This window comes from Schistocerca americana, chromosome 2 (genome assembly GCF_021461395.2).
Source record: "Schistocerca americana isolate TAMUIC-IGC-003095 chromosome 2, iqSchAmer2.1, whole genome shotgun sequence".
NCBI classification, from domain to species: Eukaryota; Metazoa; Arthropoda; class Insecta; order Orthoptera; family Acrididae; genus Schistocerca; species Schistocerca americana.
The window spans coordinates 705,559,780-705,580,149 of NC_060120.1; the positions used below are offsets into that span (position 1 = coordinate 705,559,780).

At 43.6% G+C, this 20,370-nt stretch overlaps 1 protein-coding gene across 1 annotated transcript in view; it reads right to left on the reverse strand.

Annotated features, from left to right (window-relative positions):
- Positions 1-20,022, reverse strand: part of LOC124594364 (glutamate receptor U1-like) — an 80,442-nt gene extending 60,420 nt beyond the window's left edge. Inside the window, exons 1-3 of the mRNA XM_047132731.1 lie at positions 20,018-20,022; positions 18,679-18,839; positions 1,878-2,044 (exon numbers count right to left, since the gene is read on the reverse strand). Of these exons, the coding sequence (XP_046988687.1) occupies positions 1,878-2,044; positions 18,679-18,839; positions 20,018-20,022 (333 nt within the window). The remainder of the gene's footprint in view (positions 1-1,877; positions 2,045-18,678; positions 18,840-20,017) is intronic.
- Positions 20,023-20,370: the final 348 nt, after the last annotated feature.

The following is a 20,370-nucleotide window of genomic DNA, read 5'->3' on the forward strand; positions in this document are numbered from 1 at the left end:
AATACCTAGGAATTACAATTATGAACAACTTAAATTGGAAGGAATGTAATTCATTGATTATTCCTTGCTACTGTAGTGTTATCTTGAAGCTGTGAGAAAGGAGGACAGGCGCTCCAAGGCGCGGAAGCAGAGACGATGCTGAGGGCAGACGAAACTAGGAGAGATATTGTTACATGAAGTAAAACGTAAGGGGAGAACCTTGCAGACGCCCCCAGACGCGGTCCCAGGGCGTTAGTTACTCTTCAAGGAATTAACATGTATCTTCATATGGCGTATAGACGCTGTGGTAGGTTGCCACCGTAGAACTTTGTAACCAACAGGCACGCACTAGCGTATAAAGCCAGCTTGATATCAGCTCTGAGAACAGCAACGTCAGTAGGCTCACAAGGGTTAGAAAGAGAGCGAAAACGCCAAAAACTGTTGACCTGGCAGTCCCTACTCCGGGGAGCCCGAGGGGCGGGGCTAAATGACGTATAACAATAATGTTGCAAGCCTTATTTGGCAGAGCAGTTACTTTAGCTTTCAGCTGAACAATTTTGATACCAAACACGGGCTTAGTTAGTGCAACTGCATTAACATCCCCGCCTTAGGAGCAGTAGAGGGGACCTAACTAAACCGTGATTGGCAGGCACCTGCTAGAGACCTATGGGATTGGCTGGGTGACTTTAAGTGGAAAAAACAGTGCCCCCACGCGACTCTTTAAAACCCCTAGATTCCGCATTTTGGCGGAGTTCTCAGTCAGACGATCTGGGGCCGAATGCGCGTCCGTCGACTCCAGCCTCGGTCCAGCTCCGCGTAAGTCTGCTCTCTCACTTGGAGAGCCTCAGTGAACAGTGTCGCATTCAGAATGTTTTGTTTTGCAACTAAGTTGTTGCCTTAAGATACTGCTAGTGCTTGCTACTGTGGTTAGCATCCACTCCTGGGACTTAGTAAATGTAACAGATCTAGTAAGGAGGCTGCCTACACTACGCTTGTCCATCCTCTTTTAGAATACTGCTGCGCGGTGTGGGATCCTTACCAGATAGGACTGACGGAATACATCGAAAAAGTTCAAAGAAGGGCAGCACGTTTTGTATTATCGCGAAATATGGAAAAAAGTGTCACTGAAATGATACAGGATTTGGGAAGGACATCATTAAAAGAAAGGCGTTTTGCGTTGCGACGGAATCTTCTCGCGAAATTCCAATCACCAACTTTCTCCTCCGAATGCGAAAATATTTTATTGTCACCGACCTACATAGGGAGAAATGGCCACAACGATAAAATAAGGGAAATCAGGGCTCGTACGGAAAGATATAGGTGTTCATTCTTTCCGCGCGCTATACAAGATTGGAATAATAGAGAAACGTGAAGGTGGTTCGATGAACCCTCTGCCAGGCACTTAAATGTGATTTGCAGAGTATCCGTGTAGATGTAGATGTAAATATTGGCCACCAGGTCTACATCTGGCGCTGTTGAGCATCATCTCGACGTCTCCGGTGCTCATATTGAACAAATTCTATAACCGTCGGTTAATAATAAAACCAACATTACGCCTTTCTTACTTGTTCGACCTTTCCTGCAACCGTCCCTTTCCTAATACATTGCGTATGGAAACATTTCTATACCTCTTTCTTGCATTCATAGCGTCAGATTTACACCTGGTGGCCAAAATTGGAACTAATTTTCTTTCCAGCGTAAATCGGTTCTGCGCGCACCAACGTAGCTATCGAGTTTCGCTGCCATACGATAGTGAGTAGCTGCTGTTCGATGTTAACCATCTGGTACATCTCAGAAGGTGGAAGTGGAAAACAAGTACTGGATGACATGAGCGTGCTGATGCATATCTAGCAATAGACAGCTGTGGTGTCAGCTGGTAGACGCGGGGAGAGACGCACCTTGCGGAAGATCTGCAGGGCGGCCGGACAGGAGAGCGCAGTGCAGACGGCGACGGCGCCCCTGGTGGTGCTGAGCAGCGCCCCCAGGTCTGGCCGCACCTCCTCCGGCACGTGGACGGAGGCGCGCAGACCACGCCGGCTCCAGGTGCGCATGGCCGACAGGCCGCCTGCATGACGAGCACAAGCTCCAGTTACGGTATTCCAAGTCCAGGAATGTAAACAATGTAAACACTGTCGCATTCACGCACGGACCTGGTAAGCCCGGGACTACGGTGCCGAGAGACCTCTATCGGCGCTTGTCTTTTCAGCCGACATGCTCACTAAAGGAAAGAACTGCTTTTAGGTCAAAAAATCCGGATAAATGCGAGTGGGACACGCGCAACGAGGTTTCCATGCAAACTTAGTTACGTATATAGATAGTTCATCCATCTCGGGAATCGAGAATCTCGACGACTTTTGCCTTTTATCGATATCGATGGTGGCGAGATATCGGTCCCCGGTATTTCAAGATCTCCGAGAATGCTTTAATTTAAATTTTTTCTGTCTTTTCGCATTTTTTCTTTTATTTTATTAATGTTGGAGCTACACCGGGTGGTTGTAATTAAAGTACAACTACTTACAGAAGTCCATTGTGGGCTGTAGTTATCGTACGGCATGGAGTCTCGGTGGGTATGCTAATGTGTTACTGAGGAACCGATTTAAGCTGGAAAAAAAAATTGATCCAGTTTCGGCTATCAGTTGCAAATCTCGCGCTATGAATGGAAGAAAGACTACAGAAATATTTCCGTATGTAATTTATTAGAAGCAGGAGGTGGGCAGAAGAGGTCGGACAAGTGAGAAAGACAAAGTGTTGATTTTATTATTATTCGCCTTTACACAGTTTGTTCAATATGAGCTTCTGAGACGTCGACGATATGCTGCATCCGTAAAAGCAAGTTATCAACATTTGTTTGCAGCATTTATGGTCGAATCTCCGCAACGTCTTCCTAATCCCGGCCAATAGAAACGCTTTCTTCTTACTGGTCTTACTAGTAGGAAATAAAACTTTCTCATGTATCTGTCAAAGCCACGAAGCTATTTGGAACTGTATAAATGACATTTTTTGTAGGGACATAATATTTTATGGCTGCTGTCAAACTGACTCTCGAACTTAAATCTGCTTCATACATGCACATATTACCAACATTGCGAGGGCAGTTGGAAATACTAAATCTTCATGAATGTTGAAGATGCAAATTATTGCCCGCATCTCGTGGTCGTGCGGTAGCGTTCTCGCTTCCCACGCACGGGTTCCCGGGTTCGATTCCCGGCGGGGTCAGGGATTTTCTCTGCCTCGTGATGGCTGGGTGTTGTGTGCTGTCCTTAGGTTAGTTAGGTTTAAGTAGTTCTAAGTTCTAGGGGACTTATGACCACAGCAGTTGAGTCCCATAGTGCTCAGAGCCATTTGAACCATTTTTTGCAAATTATTCCGAATAACTGGCATCAGTTCTAAGGCTACACTGAACATGACAATAGGCACTGGAGTGACGAACGTGGTAAACGCCGTTGGCTTTCTATGAGCAGTGAACGGTGTGCCGCGTCTTAGCCTTCCTCCCCTCAATCTAGCAGCTTCCAGTCACTGACGGCGATCATAATGGTGGTTTTTCAGCACGGATGCGATTTCGCATATCTCTTACGTACAGGTCTCAGGCAAAGATTAAATTCACAGTGAGCACCAACTGTACGTAGGATATCTACTTCACACCCTATTTGTTCCGTCCAGTTGATCTGTACGCAAACCGGTTGGATTGATTTTTGGAGACTTGAACTCTAACACACACGCATACACACACTCATGCATTGATTATACTGTTCAAAAGAATTAGGATAACATGATTTTGGGAGTCCGCGATATTTCATTGAGCAACAACTGAGGACTGGGTACGTTACAAAATTATAGCTTTATCTGTCACAAATTAAATACAGAACAAAACATCATCATATCCTCGATCGCTTACACAAAAAGAATTAAAATGGCCGAGCCGGTCGTTGTGGCCGAGCGGTTCTAGGCGCTTCAGTCCGCAACCACGTGACTGCTACAGTCGCAGGTTCGAATCCTGCCTGGGGTATGGATGTGTGTGATGTCCTTAGGTTAGTTAGGTTTAAGGAGTTCTAAGTTCTAGAGGACTGATGACCTCAGATGTTAAGTCCCATAGTGCTCAGAGCTATTTGAACCAAAATGTCCGACACGTGTCGTGGAAACAATCATTCATCGCGTCATCCTGGGTGCTCTTCAGGGAACTTTGAGGGCTTCAGTAACTTGCGTGCCCAGCATCAGCGTCTCACACTGTCTGACAGCTATTTGGCGTGCTCTGTATGCGTGCACGGAGCTCATCCTGCAGCATCCGTTCCAGTTCTTCAAGCAGAGCCCATGAAAGTTCTCGGACAGTCTGCGGTGGAACATGACGACCCCGAACACGTCTGTCAACATGTATCACATATGCACGATGGGGTTTAAGTCGAGACTTATACTGACCATTCCTTTATTTCAATTTCCAGTTTTCGCAAGACATCCTTGCTGACGCCCACCACATATGTCCAGGCATTAGAAGAAATTCAGGGCCCCCACCGTATGCAGCATCACCACATGGTCCAGCAGAAACTTCTCGATATGCTGCCTGGCTGTAAGGTCACCATAGGCACTGATAAGATCCTAATGGCCTCCCCACAATATTACAGAAACTTGGAAATGTGTCGATATACTGGACAACATTTGGCAGGTACCGCTCACCACGGGTCTTGCACATGAACACAGCCATCACCTTGCATCAGAAGATATTAGGACCTGTCTGTGAAAAACTCGTTTCGCCAGTGACGAAGTTGCAAGTTGACATGGGAACGGCAGAAGTGAAGGCGAGCTTCCAGATATTGTCGTGTTAAATAGGGTACTGGAACACGACGTGTAGGTCATATGGTCCTTCCTCGTAAACTATTAATTACAGGCTGATCGGACACAGCGAGTTCAGTGGCCCTTCTGAAACCGTCTTGGAATGCTCTGGCGGTATCCGTACGAAGCCGGAACGCAGAGGTAGCCAGATATTCGTCTTCATGCTGGGTTGTAATGCATCGGCAACCTTGTCCAACTCACCTTCTGTATTGGCCTGTCTCCTTGTAGTGTCCGCCACCTATAGATGACGCATAGAGAAGCATTGGCATGTACAGCAACACGACCGAAAGTCTATCCTTTTTGGATCAAACAGACCACCCCTGCAACTCGCGCTGCTAGTGCCTGGTTGAATACAGCGCCCACAAATGTCAACTGCCATCAGTGTATCTCTCTAGAAAACTACTGGACACGGGTAATCACTTCCTTCTGAAAGATCAGCTGATTTTGTGATGCGTAACACAGCCACTAGTTGGCGAATCATTTTGTTACCTACACTGAAAGCAAAGATCTCAAGCCATGGAATAAGATCACGGGTACAGCATTCCGGACGCTGATTGTGTGTTCCCCTAATTCTTTTGAACAGTGTATTTCTAAAAACTATTTCGTTTTTCAGTTATTGAATTATGCTACCTTATACAAAGATGAAAGTGGCAAACTGATTATAAACAACAATCATAAATGAAATTCATACTCATTGATGAATTCTAGCCAAATATTATCTTTTTACGCCGACAGGATGGATTTTAGTTTTATGCATGTTACGAAAAAAGCGAGAGGACAAGCTGACCAAGTGTACTTACCGTCAGGCCAGCAACCGAACGCTACAACGAAGTGCAGGTGTCGCTGCTCAGCAAAATCCGCCACCACTGCCACTGCGTCGGGTTCAGTCCGTTGTGAGGTCTCTGATGGCTGAGGCGTGGAAGGGGTCGCTAGCGAAGTAGTCGTCAGCAGCAGGAGAAGCAGAACCACAACCATAGTCCACAACATCTGCTGCCCTACTACTGAAGCACCTCAGCTTACGGACTCGTCGCTAGTAAATAATTAATAAAAGCCATAAGCATCACAATATATCACTTAACATCCGTTTTAAAGAATGTGAGGCTGATTTATGATTTGACGTCTAAGCAAAGGCCTGATACCTGTTTCTCAGAATCAATAGTTTCCATTTTTTCAACTCTCTTCAAGAAATAGTGAACGGAGTCATTACTAAGGAATTATATTAGTTTAAGAATATTATAATAATAAATAGGCCCATACCCAGGGAATGAGCGTAGGGAGAACAGATGCAGGAATCCTGCACCACCGCTCATGGCAAGGTCTCACGCGAGGTGGTTTTCCGTTGCCTTCCTCTCACCTGTTATGAAGTGCAAGTGTGTATCTAGCCGTGTGGGTGACTATGATGAGCGCTTGGACACTGTAGTGTTGGTTTTGTGTTGTCGTGGATGAAGGGAAGGGAGAGGGCGAAACCCCGTGCTGTCACATAACCTACTCCTCTCGAATACCACCAGCTGGGCCGCAGAGCTTAACGTCACCATCCGACTGACGGATGACCATCAACAGCGTCACACGCCCTCGCTTCATAAGACACTGGGGATAGGCTTGGAATTAAATCCAGGACATTGGCAGCCAAATACTGGCAGTGAAAATTTCACTCACCACCTGAAATCGAACCGATTGAAAATTTGCTAGCAGAATGAAAAATACATTTTCCAAGTCTGTGGTTTTTAACTGTCAGATCTGACTGACATAGAGTAGGTATACAGTGGAATTAACTGTTGCAAAAAGGAAGATCTATGGGCGAAGTCGGTTATTCTGGTTCACGAAATAGAATTGTTTAAAATCACATAAAAAATCTGAAATTTTTATTCCATGAGCATTAACCAGACTCAGACTTGACCCTTAATATAGATGTGCTCTACCTAATGAGCATCTTAAAAACGATGTAAACTGAGCAAATTAATACCAATAATCGAGAGCCAAAGTAAGTGACCTAAGACGTCGCGCGGGGTAGCCGCACGGTCTTAGGCGCCTTGACACGTTTCGCGCGGCTCCCCCCTTGTCGGAGGTTCAAGTTCTCCCTCAGGCATGGTATGTGTGTTGTCCTTAGCGTAAGTTATTTTAAGTTAGATTAAGTAGTGTGTAAGCCTAGGGACCGATGACCTCAGCAGTTTTGTCCCATAGAACCTTACAACAAATTTCCAAAAAGCTACTTAAGCATTACGTAATCTCAGTGTTATTATATTAAACGCCCCGGTTTCTCCCTCAAATTCTTTCTGAAAGTAATGACTTAACTTTCAAAAATAAAACTAGTAAAGATTTATTTACAACATAAATGTTTAATAGAGAGTGAGCTGACTTTATTTTTCCGATAAATTAGTAGGACATAACTCGAAAACCACACTACAGCTTGATTACTGATTCCGTTGCACTATCTGCTTCCACCATCAAAACTTTCATTTTTTTATTTTTTTTTTATTTCATCCTTTCTGATATTTAAGGACTTTTTACTCATATTATGAAATTTCTTGTGGACAGATACAGATTAAATATTGCTGTGCGCTGTTATTAATTTCATATTATTAATTGGAAATAATAACTAAGTAAGTAATGTCACAGAATTTAATTACTATTGTATTACTTAAACAAAATATGACGTGCAGTTACTGAGGTGTTGATCTTCTTTTTCACTAGTCTAGCGTATATTCTCAGTAATAACAGAAATAAAAGGGAATATTTAACTTCGAAACGTAGGTGAAATAGATACACACCAAGAAAGCTACAAACACAAAATAAAATTTCATTTCCTTAACACTAAGAGGAACAAAATTCACTTTCATATGAAACATTACCTAAGGTACCAATAGCAGGGCCTATATAGGCGCCAGAAAACACAGAAAATGCTGGAAACAGGCGAGACGCCCCTTTTACATACTAACCTCCTCCGACGTTTATTCCCTCTTGTTGCTCTGGATGTCGTGACATCTCGTATTTATCTCGTCTTCTCTGAGAATACGAGGTTGACTCGGCCCTTCCCCGACTTGCTACTAATGGTAACTTAAATGCGGTGCGACGAACTGATTCGCTGCATAATTTCCTAACGCTGACGTTCATAGTCTTTGGGTCCGCGATAGCGTGCCATCAGACTGTCAATCAAGGTGCAAGATCAACAGACCGCACATCGAACTGTCACCGATCCGATATTTTTCGTGACGCAGCAGGTTATGTTCAGTTCCTGACGATTAGTGTTGTTTTCGGTTGATTTACAAAACGATTCCATGCAAAAGACAAATGTCTTGCTTCAAACTTATTCAAAAGTCTTGAAGTTATGGTAAGACGAAACCGCGGCTTCTACGAACATAAACGAAGCTTTCTGATAAAAATCGTTCAGAATCTTAGGGCTTCACTGCATGGTCTTCATTGCAAATCACTGAAGAATCTTTAACGTGATATATACTCCTCTTTACGCCAAGAATAGCGTAACTGAATATTTTCTTTAGTGTGTAAATGAAAAAACAGTACTTCTACTATTCAACAGGAAATACGTGTTTGAAAATATCTTTAATTTAGAAAAATGTGACGATTATATGATCGCCGTGCCTCATAATTGTTCCTGCCAATGATGATTCATCCCAATGATGTTTTCTTTCACGTCGAAAAGAAATTAGGATCTTTTGGAGTTTGTCGTCAACCAGAGGTCTTGAGTAAATAACTTGAAATAATTTCCTATATAGATCGCTGCGGCAAAAAAAGTAGGTTACAATTAGATTAAAGAAGCACAGTGGATTCTGAGCTCAGAGGACGGTTCCTGATAGCAATTAGAGAACTTCTGTAATAAGACTGTCCCAATAGCTGGAAGTGCACGCCACGATCGCCGTATTGTTACGTTCCATAGGATGATGGATTCCGAGAGAACGCTCTGCATGTCGGCTCGGCTGTTGTAAGCGTGTGAGGCAATTGAGATTAAATTAGCAAGTGACCTTATAAATAGAGACGGATGTTCTTGCTTCAGTTTTGCTTGCATTTCTGTTCCCTCCCTGTTCAAACAGAAGGACAGAGTTAATGCTGCTTTTCCACCCGCTGGTTATTAATATCCACTATCGATAACTTCTGACGTTGGCCATCTTTGGTAGCATGATGACGTGCTAGTTGTTTATGGTGTGTGTTTTTTCAGCAGATGTCCCGCTCACAGAGGCTTTAAATTTCCTTGCATAGCGCTCTCTCGTTGCGTTTGTATCTTGAAAATGACGAGGTGTCGAAATGTCTATGGCTGTCGAAGACGTCGCTCGGCTGCATTCCCGTCAGCTGCTTGAACATTTTATGCACCAGTTCAATTTTTACATCATCTTTTTAAAAGTACTCCACTCCTGCTTGAATGCACTTTATCTAGCGTCCTGCCCGTCCTCGAACATAGGGTGCCGGCCTTTCTTTGTCAGGTCTTTGAGAATTACCTCACTTTTCATGAGCACTGCTTCAGAGTTCTCGAATCGAATGCTGCGAAGCTTTGCCTTTAGTCATGGGAATAAATAATCAGAGTGTGCAAGATCGGAGCGGTACGCAGGTAATGTTGAATTGAGCCATAAACTGCATGACATGATTTCCGTGCTGAGGCCGCGAATTGTCATGATGAAGCCGCCACCCAGTCCGAGAAAGTTCTGGTCGTTTCCTTGCAACGTGCTTCCTCAGTTTAGCCGATACTGCCGTGCAGTATGCAGCCATAACAGTAGTGTGAGGGAAACCGCATGCTGGTAAATCATTCCCTGACAGTAAAAAAATGTGATTGCCATCGCTCTCCCTGCGGATGGAACAACTTTGGTGCTGGAGACCCTTGCGATTTCAACACTGTGCTGGTTCGTTTCCCTCCAGGATCACTATAACGCGGCCATGACTCGTCACCGATGACAATCGATTTCAGGAACGCATCCCCTCCACCAGCAAACAGACGCAACACCTCGCGGCACGGCTGCAGTCGCACAGCCTTCTGCCGAGACTGAACAGAGGTGCCGGGCACAAACGGGCAAACACGAGTCATACCGCAGTGATCATGCATAATCGTAAAGACACTGCCATTTTAAATTCTTGGCTCTTCGCTTGAGGTTACACAATGTTATCCGCCGATCCTCATGGACAATCAAAGCAGCTGTGTTGATCTTGACTTAAGTCATAGCAGAATCCGAAACACCAGGCCCACCTTGCTTAAAACAGACAAATCGGCCTTCTTTGAAGTCCTTGAACTATCTAAACACCATTGTTCGAGATAATGGTTCAAATGGTTCAAATGGCTCTGAGCACTATGGGACTTAACATCTGAGGTCATGACTCCCCTAGAACTTAGAACTACTTAAACCTAACTAACGTAAGGACATCACACACATCCATGCCCGAGGCAGGATTCGAACCTGCGACCGTAGCGGTCGCACGGTTCCAGACTGAAGCGCCTACAACAGCTCGGCCACATAGGCCGGATCGAGATAATGCATCTTCACCGTACGCTTGCTTCGGCTTTCGTAAGTTTCACTGACTGTATAGTTTAAACGAACACAGAATTTTGTTGCGTCGTACAGCTCCTCTCTCGTCACCTCCGTAGTCTCGTGTGCGAAATGCTAAGAGCGCCTACAAAACAGAGCGTTACTACCAACCTAACAATAAGAGAGTGCTGTTGCTTATGGACGTTATGCAAAAAAAAAAAAAACCGTTCTTTTCAAATATTCATGGTACAGATAGGATACTATCACGTAACTTACAGGAAAAAATCAGTCTTCATCCTTGTTCAGCCCTCGTACTCCAGTTGTGTTGTTGTGGTCTTCAGTCCTGAGACTGGTTTGATGCAGCTCTCCATGCTACTCTATCCTGTGCAAGCTTCTTCATCTCCCAGTACCTACTGCAACCTACATCCTTCTGAATCTTAGTGTATTCATCTCTTGGTCTCCCTCTACGCTGCCCTCCAATACTAAACTGGTGATCCCTTGATGCCTCATGTCCTACCAACCGATCCCTTCTTCTAGTCAAGTTGTGCCACAAACTCCTGATCTCCCCATTTCTATTCAATACTTCCTCATTAGTTATGTGATCTACCCATTTAATCTTCAGCATTCTTCTGTAGCACCACATTTCGAAAGCTTCTATTCTCTTCTCGTTCAAACTATTTGTCGTCCATGTTTCACTTCCATACATGGCTACACTCCATACAAACACTTTCAGAAACGACTTCGTGACACTTAAACCTATACTCGATGTTAACAAATTTCTCTTCTTCAGAAACGCTTTCCTTGCCATTGCCAGTGTACATTTTATATCCTCTCTACTTCGACCATCATCAGTTATTTTGCTCCCCCAAATAGCAGAACTCATTTACTACTTTAAGTGTCTCATTTCCTAATCTAATTCCCTCAGCAGCACCCGACTTAATTCGACTACATTCCATTATCCTTGTTTTGCTTTTGTTGATGTTCATCTTATATCCTCCTTTCAAGACACTATCCATTCCGTTCAACTGCTCTTCCAAGTCCTTTGCTGTCCCTGACAGAATTACAATGTCATCGGCGAACCTTAAAGTTTTTATTTCTTCTCCATGGATTTTAATACCTACTCCGAATTTTTCTTATGTTTCCTTTACTGCTTGCTCAATATACAGACTGAACAACATCGAGGAGAGGCTACAACCCTGTCTCACTCCCTTCCCAACCACTGCTTCCCTTTCATGCCCCTCGACTCTTATAACTGCCATCTGGTTTCTGTACAAATTGTAAATAGCTTTTCGCTCCTTGTATTTTACCCCTGCCACCTTCTGAATTTGAAAGAGAGTATTCCAGTCAACATTGTCAAAAGCTTTCTCTAAGTCTACAAATGCTAGGAACGTAGGTTTGCCTTTCCTTAATCTAGCTTCTAAGATAAATCGTAGGGTCAATGTTGCCTCACGTGTTCCAATATTTCTACGGAATCCAAACTGATCTTCCCCGAGATCGGCTTCTACTAGTTTTTCCATTCATCTGTAAAGAATTCGTGTTAGCATTTTGCAGCCGTGACTTATTGAACTGATAGTTCGGTAATTTTCACATCTGTCAACACCTGCTCTCTTTGGGATTGAAATTATTATATTCTTCTTGAAGTCTGACGGTGTTTCGCCTCACCAGATGGTAGAGTTTTGTCAGGACTGGCTCTCCCAAGGCCGTCAGTAGTTCTAATGGAATGTTGTCTACTCCCGGGGCCTTGTTTCGACTCAGGTCTTTCAGTGCTCTGTCAAACTCTTTACGCAGTATCGTATCTCCCATTCCATCTTCATCTACATCCTCTTCCATTTCCATAATATTGTCCTCAAGTACATCGCCCTTGTATAGACCCTCTATATACTACTTCCACCTTTCTGCTTTCCCTTCTTTGCTTAGAACTGGGTTTCAAAAAAAATGATTCAAATGGCTCTGAGCACTATGGGACTCAACTGCTGAGGTCATTAGTCTCCTAGAACTTAGAACCAGTTAAACCTAACTAACCTAAGGACATCACACACATCCATGCCCGAGGCAGGATTCGAACCTGCGACCGTAGCGGCCTCGCGGTTCCAGACTGCAGCGCCAGAACCGCGCGGCCACTTCGGCCGGCAACTGGGTTTCCATCTGAGCTCTTGATATTCATACAAGTGGCTCTCTTTTCTCCAAAGGTCTCTTTAATTTTCTTGTAGGCAGTATCTATCTTACCTGTAGTGAGATAAGGCTCTACATCATTACAATTGTCCTCTAGCCATCCCTGCTTAGCCATTTTGGACTTCCTGTCGATCTCATTTTTGAGACGTTTATATTCCTTTTTGTCTCCTTCATTTACTGCTGTTTTATATTTTCTCCTGTCATCAATTAAATTCAATATTTCTTCTGTTACCCAAGGATTTCTACTAGCCCTCGTCGTTTTACCTACTTGATCCTCTACTGCCTTTACTACTTCAGCCCTCAGAGCTACCCATTCTACTTCTACTGTATTTCTTTCCCCCATTCCTGTCAATTGTTCCCTTATGCTCTCAGTTTATCCAGGTCCCATCTCCTTAAATTCCCACCTTTTTGCTCTCCAGTAGAAACTCAAATTTCACATTGTCCTCATAGTCCATATATATTGTTCGTGATTTACGTATCTCTCACAGAAACTAATTTGGAATCCGAGCAATTAAAACTGCCATTGTTATCTAGCTTCCTCCTTAGCTATCCGATTGTACCCCAACTTCCTCTACATTCATTCTGTCATACCAGTTTCATTCAGCGAACATCAAATGACACTGGCAATAGTCTTCATAACAAATGTTCACAGAATTGTATCGATATTTTCCTATATAACGTTGAAGACACATTCCAGAATATTACCAGCACACAAACACTCCGCCGACCGCTTGGCAGAAGCACAGGGAGCAGTGAGTGCAGGGAAATTTGCGAGTTGTTTACACTAGACTGTCCAGACGATAGGCTTACTAAAAAGAACTAGACCTCTCACTGGCTTTCAGCCAGCCGGAGTAGCCGAGCGGTTCTAGACGCTACAGTCTGGAGCCGCGCGACCGCTACGGTCGCAGGTTCGAATCCTGCCTCGGGCATGGATGTATGTGATGTCCTTAGGTTAGTTAGGTTTAAGTAGTTCTAAGTTCTAGGGGACTGATGACCTCAGATGTTAAGTCCCATAGTGCTCAGAGCCATTTTTGAGCCTCTCACCGGCGCTAGTATCGTGCTCTCTTACTGAAGCCGCCATCTGCAGGGCACAGCAGTGTTTGCGCTTAGTAAATTATGTAAAATATATGATAAAACGTTGCGCACACAGTGACATAACAAACGCAAAAGACGTTCATAAGGACTCTGCAACCCTGTTAGAGACAAGTGTAAAAGTGATGTGGCTAGTTCAAGTTATATTGGAGATTACAATTACTCACTTTAAAGCCAGTTCAAGAGAAATCATGGAAAGGAAGTTAGATATAATTATGTCTTACAAAAATAAATTAGAGACTGAAAAATAGGCACAAAAAACAGATGCAGAGGGTGTGACAAGAAATTTTAAACAAGAACTGAAAGTGACAAACTTAGTGAATGATAAAATAATCCTGCTATTTGCTAATTCATATATTTCATGAAACTTTCTTTAGTCTAAAAGTTGCACATTTTCGCTCTTACTTGTCAGAAATCCAACCCTCCATTCTTGGATACATATCTGTAACTTAAAGTCTTTTGATGTAAAACTATTATAGAATACCAGAAAATTACATCTATTTCAGAAAGACTTGATTACTCAGTATGAGTTGTGAAGTAAACATACTTTTATTTTGTCCTTCGGTTTCCTATTGTTCTCTCTTATACCTTTGAAATCAATAGACGCTAGGCCAGTTTCCATACTTGTCCCTCCAAATGGTTGTTTCAGTTCGGGAACAGTTACCTCACTTGCCAGTATGCCTGGTAGAAGCTTAGTTCCAACAAATGAGGTAAACACGTAAACATCCTGTTGGGTATCTATCAATGATGGCCGAAGTAGAGGGGATATAAAATGCGGACTAGCAGCAGCAAGAAAATTATTTCTGAAAAAGAGACATTATGTTAATATCGAATATAAATCTAAATGTAAGAAACTTAGTGATTGATTGAAACTGTGTGCTGGACCGAGACTCGAACCAAGGGCCCTTGCTGTTCAGGGCCAAGTGCTGCACTGAGTGAGCTACCCAAGGACGTCTCACGCCCGCAACTCACAGCTTGATTTCCATCAGTACATCTCCAGCCTTCCAAATCTATGAGACTGGCCATGAGTCCTGTCTGGGTAGCTCAATCGGAATAGCATTTACCCACGAAAACAAAAATCCAGAGTTCGAGTCCCGGTCCAATACACAATCTGCCAGAAAGTTCCACATAAACGCCCACTCCGCTGCAGAGTCGAAACCTCATTCTAAGCGTAAGAAGTCTTCTCTGAAGGCACCCTTTCTGGAGTGTAACTTTGTACGGAAGCGAAACATGGGCTATAAACGGAAAAGATAAGAACTGAATAAAAACGTTTTTGAAATGTTGTGCTACAGGAAAACTCTGTAGATTAGATAGGTAGATCGGATAAAAAATGAGGAAGCACTGAATTAAATAGACAAGAAAAGAAATTTATGGCACAACTTGAGTAAAATAATAATGGAACACATTCTGTTCTCAAGAATTATGACATTTTTGGAGAACGAAAATCTCCTCTGCAAAGATCAACATGGATTCCGCAAACAGAGATCTTGCGAAACAGCTCACTCTGTTCATCCGTGAGTCCCGTAGAGGTGTAGAAGCGCTGAGCTTGATGCCCGTCTCTTGAATCAGGAAGGTATCTGATAACGTTCCGCATTGCCGTTCAGTGAAAAAAAATACGAGCTTGCCACGAATCGGACCAGATTTACGACTGGATTCAAGACTTTCTTGCAGATAGAACTCAACATGTCGTTCTTAACGGAACAAAATCGACAGACGCAAAGGTAATTTCCAGGATCCACAAGAAAATGTGATAGGACAGTGACTGTTCACAGTTTTTATAAATGGTCTAGTAGAAACCGTTGGATGCTCTTTAAAACTGACCGCAGATGATGCGATTGCCTATAAGAAAGTAACAACGCCAGAAACTATAAGAAAGTAACAACGCCAGAAGACAGCATAGATTTGCAGAACAGCCGATACAGGACTGACAAATAGTTCAGGCTCTGGCAGTTGCCCTGAACGTAAATAAATGTAGCATATTGCACTTACACAAGAAAATAAACCCACTACTTCACAATTAGGCTACATTATTCCTGACAAAAATTTCTGGAAACAGCATCTACAGTAAAATATCTCGTAGCACTTAACCACAGCGACATTAAGTGGAATGACCACCTAAAACAAATAGTACGAAAATCAGATGTGAGCCTGAGATACATAGGAAGAATCTGAAGGAAATGAAACTCATCCACGAAGGAAGGGGTTTACAAGGCGCTTGTTCGACCGATTCTTGGTTACTTTTCATCAATCTGAAATCCTTACCAGGTAAGACTAATAGAAATGACAGAGGAAATCCAACGAAGAGCTGCACATTTCGTCACAGGGTCGTTTAGTTGGAGGGAAAGCGTTGCAGACATGCTCAAACAAACACCAGTGGCAGACGTTACAAGAGAGGCGTTGTGCATCACGGAGAGACTGACTACTGAAATTTCGAGAGAGTACTTTCCGGGAAGAGTCGGACAACATATTACTTCCTCCAATATACATATCGCGAAATTATCACAATGAGAAAATTCGAGAAATTAGAGCTAATACACGGGCTTACGAACAATCATTTTTCCCACGCGCAGTTCGCGAGTGGAACAGGGAAGATGAGTTAGTGGTACCAGAAGTATTGTCCGCCTCACACCGACAGGTGGCTTCTGATGTATTGATGTAGTACTCATCGAGGTCTTTAAAACTAGCTTAAATGCCGCCAGGTCCTTGTTCTCAACACAGAGGAGAGATCTTTTGTGTTGAGTTGGTGTGGTATTAATGAAGAGTTGAATCAGCTCGCCATTATTGTTTGGTTCGTCGAGATGCTGATTCCGTTTTAAAACTACAAGATACTGCAGATAAGTCCGGGAGCGTGTCGACAATACTGCAGGGCATCTATGGTAGTCATACCCCATTTTATTTGGCATTCTGCCGGTACAGTTTCATGATCTCGGATTCGAATTCCGCAAAGGTTGTGGAGTGTCCGATGATGGGAAAACTTTCACGATAGCGGCTTCATTCTTAAAATTGTTCCTTCTGTGCATTCACCAGGAATTAAGCAGACTGTCCTGAAATTGCCCTGTCCAAGTATTAATACACAGGTCTCAGGCTGCAGTGTAGGTGAGAAATGTCCTTAATGAAAAGAAGCGTTTGTCACCAAAGTTCTGTCCGTTGATGGGCACGAACCTCGATGATGGGTACATTTTCTTCACAGTGATACTATTTTGTGATGTTGGCGGTGCATCACTAGACAGCAAATGGTGACATACATGCCGCTCATTATTACCTCTTATCCTACTCTCTGCTAAGGCCATTAATGGGTCCGGAATTCGCGACTGCTCAATCTCTTCTCTAGGATTCTGAAGACATTGTTCATGAGAGGAAAACTCTTCAGTTTCGGAGAATTGCATTGGTTCTTTCATAAATTCCAGAGTATGATGTAAATGTAGATGTAGGTCGGTAGATAGGACACGCTCTCATGCCTTAAGGATTTGTTAGCTTGGTAATGGAGGGACTTAGTTGGGGTAGGAGGGAAAAACTTGTAGTGCGTTGATGCCCAAGGCTTGAATGCAGTAAGGACCTTCGAATTGTTTTAGGATGTAAGTTATAGTAGTTTGTAGAAGTACAGAAGCTTGCGCAGTATAGACTGTAGTGAGGAGCTGCATGAAACAAGCCTTTTTTTTTAGTTTATTATCTTTGGGGCCGTGCCCACTCAGCTATCTCCATAGCAGAATGTCAAGTATAACGATACTTCCGTAATGACAACACAACACGCAGTCCCCGAGAGAAGAAAATTTCCGACCTGCCCGGGTATCGAACCCGGGTCCCTTCGCTTAAAAAATCCGCCTCTCTGGTTTCCACGAGCCGCCGGACAGAATATCACAACAGCGTAAATTAAGGGCACTGCTTGTAATCTAAACCAGTTGGACTCAATGATGCGAGTCGATTGACCATCGCACCTGCTACATTACCTTTCTCGGTTAAAATACTCGAGGTTCATCACGATAGTTTCGTCGCAGCTCGTTACTCTTTCTGTATTCATCAAGTTGTAGAGGCTTGATTTGTACAGTTCGAACCGGGCCATGACTGTAACAGATTATTGCGAGTCCCATCGACTACGAAGTAAGAAGTATATTCCGGTTTTTTTTTTCTCGTACAGAAAATTTTTAACCAAGTGATGCCCGTGGTGAACCTGCTGTGTGCATGTTCCAACTGTGATAAGTGGCTGGAAGTGGTGCTTAGTGTTCTGTAAACCATAAGACTGAGAGATCAGGACAACTTTCTGACATCACGAATGCTTCCAAAGATGTGAAATATGGACCGTGGAAAGCGCGGAGGGCAAGAAGCTACAACTGTTTGAAGTGTTACTGCACATGGATGCTAAAAATTGAGTTAAGAAGTAATAAATATGAGGGATAAGTACCCCAAAGTATAAGCGAGAAAAGAACGGTCAGGTTAGTGAGAAATTTCGTGACACAATCAGGAGCAGTCAGCCGAACGAGCTGAGGGGAAGAAAAGTTTCTGCGTAGACAACGATTAGAACTACGAAACTGATTATAGGAAACTTGGAGAATTTGCAACTATGCAGATTTGAATAAATTTATGTAACACACGAAGGCATGTTGGTGAGTATTTAAAAATAGTGAGAAGAGTAGGGGAAGTTGCGACCTAAACGGGCTCCGACAGTAGTCTCATTGTAGGGATTCTTTGCTAGCTCATGAGGTTCTGCTAAGATGTACCTGGGTCATATTTTATGGCGTTCTTATAACCAGATACTTGTCTTGTGATTTACCTAATGATCCTTAAGTTCCGTTCACTGAATGCTTTTTTTTATTATTTAAACTCTTACTCGCTCTGTGACTGGACTGAGGACTGTTCGAGATTGTTGTAGGTAGTTTCGTCCCTAATAGTCTGTCTCCCTTGATTTTCTGACGCTTCCTAGGCCGACATCCAGTGTTCCTATAGTAACGATCAGTTCCGTAAGTCTGTTGTTTTAGTGTGTCAGTGTATATGCCTCCTCCGTCTGCACATTATATTGTACACACGCTAAGGGCAAAGAAAAGAAAGATGAAAGTCGTAAAGAATAGTAACAAGCTGATCAGTCACTGTAGACGAGATATTTAGCCCTCGAAAAACGAGCTACTGATAGTGTTCACTACCCATTACCTACTGTGCGCCAGGTCCGCGTCCTTGTCCAACGCTATCTCCAGCAGCCCACGGGACTTCCAGCCAGCACTGCCGTCCTGGTGTCCAGACAGCTCCCTATAAACCTTGCGGCCCTCTCTCTGCTGGCTCGGATTCTCTTTGTTGCGGGCTACGTCTTTTGTGATACTTCGGGTCAGCCGCTAATCCACTCTCATTGCCTATACAATACTTTCCACTGTGCGCTGTCAGCAGTACGTATTATTAATCAACCTATTCTCCACTCAACCCACTTGCCACTGTACGCATATTTTCAAGTACTGCTGCAATATTCACGCATATTGCACAGTCACGCCTCACCACACCGTGAGAAGCCTGCCTGGTTCTAAATATGAAGTCAGTGTAACCTAAACCGAGGATGATTCCTTCCGACTCATAAATTTGTTTGGACCGAAAGGGAATCGCTTATCCAGTTTACCGAGGGTGTGCGTGATGAGCACTGTTTTCTGATAAAAACCACTAACAAGCCTATATTTCGATGCCGGGGATGAGCTACAAAGTGCAGAATATACAAAGAAAATCTCTGTGGTTCTTTAAAGACAAGGTGATTTTTGAAATAATCATAGCCTACCACTTTCCAGCATCGGTTTGCTAAGAGTAAGTCTAACACTGTTTATACTGTAGGCCATATGCGGAGGCACCGTGCATTTAAACAACTTTCTTCTATCATTGCTTCAATATGTTCTCTAGTTGATCATATTAGAAGTTTACACCTTTCACTCATATATGTGGTGTCTGTTCTTTCTTAAATCTCCGAAAGAACAGATATCATTATTGATACAGCAGCCATTATGTTTTAAGACACGAAGGAATTACAGGCACTGGCTGCGAAGAAAGTTGAAAATTTTCACCGGACTAAAATTCGAAGACGGGTCTGGAAATTACTAGGCCGAAGCTCTGACCACTAAGCCATCCGGATACAGCGGTCATTGTAACTACACGGAGTACCCTAGTACGCCTCCCGTCAGACTCAAATTCTCAACATATTCACACACTACGAATGTAGTGCCCCTTCCCCATTATCCTCATTAACCGCGGCATTTCGCTGATTCCTGCTCGACGACTCCCGCTCGGACATGATCGAAAGAGGAGACGCCACAAATATATACAAGGTGAATATCAATAAAACCGACGGATTGCTGGCTATAAATGGAGGAAAATGGCCAGCGTGCGTGCAACGACAAGAAGTCGTCCTGTAACACAGTGCAGAGCTGCATCGCACCCACGTTAAAACGTTCCAAATGGCCTCTATTGGATGCAATGGTCATGCTCACGCGTCGCTGATGAATTGCCGCACTTTGGCTTACGCCATGTTGGCGGACCACTTGCCTGGAGCTTGTACTAGGGTTCGTCTCAGTATCCTGTAGAACCTGGTCCTCCAAATCTGATGTACGCACAGTCCACATCCTAGCAGCGCGTTCCTCTGCCTCGAAGAACCCATGATCACACAAACGGTCAAAAATGACTTGAAATGTTGTGTGATGTTGTTGATGTCTGTGAGGGTGCTTGTTTTGGTATAGCTGTGTTGCCTGTCGACCGTGCCCATCCGCTTGGGCTTGCACAAACACAATCTCGGCTTGTTCCCGACATGAATAGGGGACCATTTTACTGCTTGCAGTACGCTGCGTCAATCACACAGCCTATATAACCCAAGGGACAC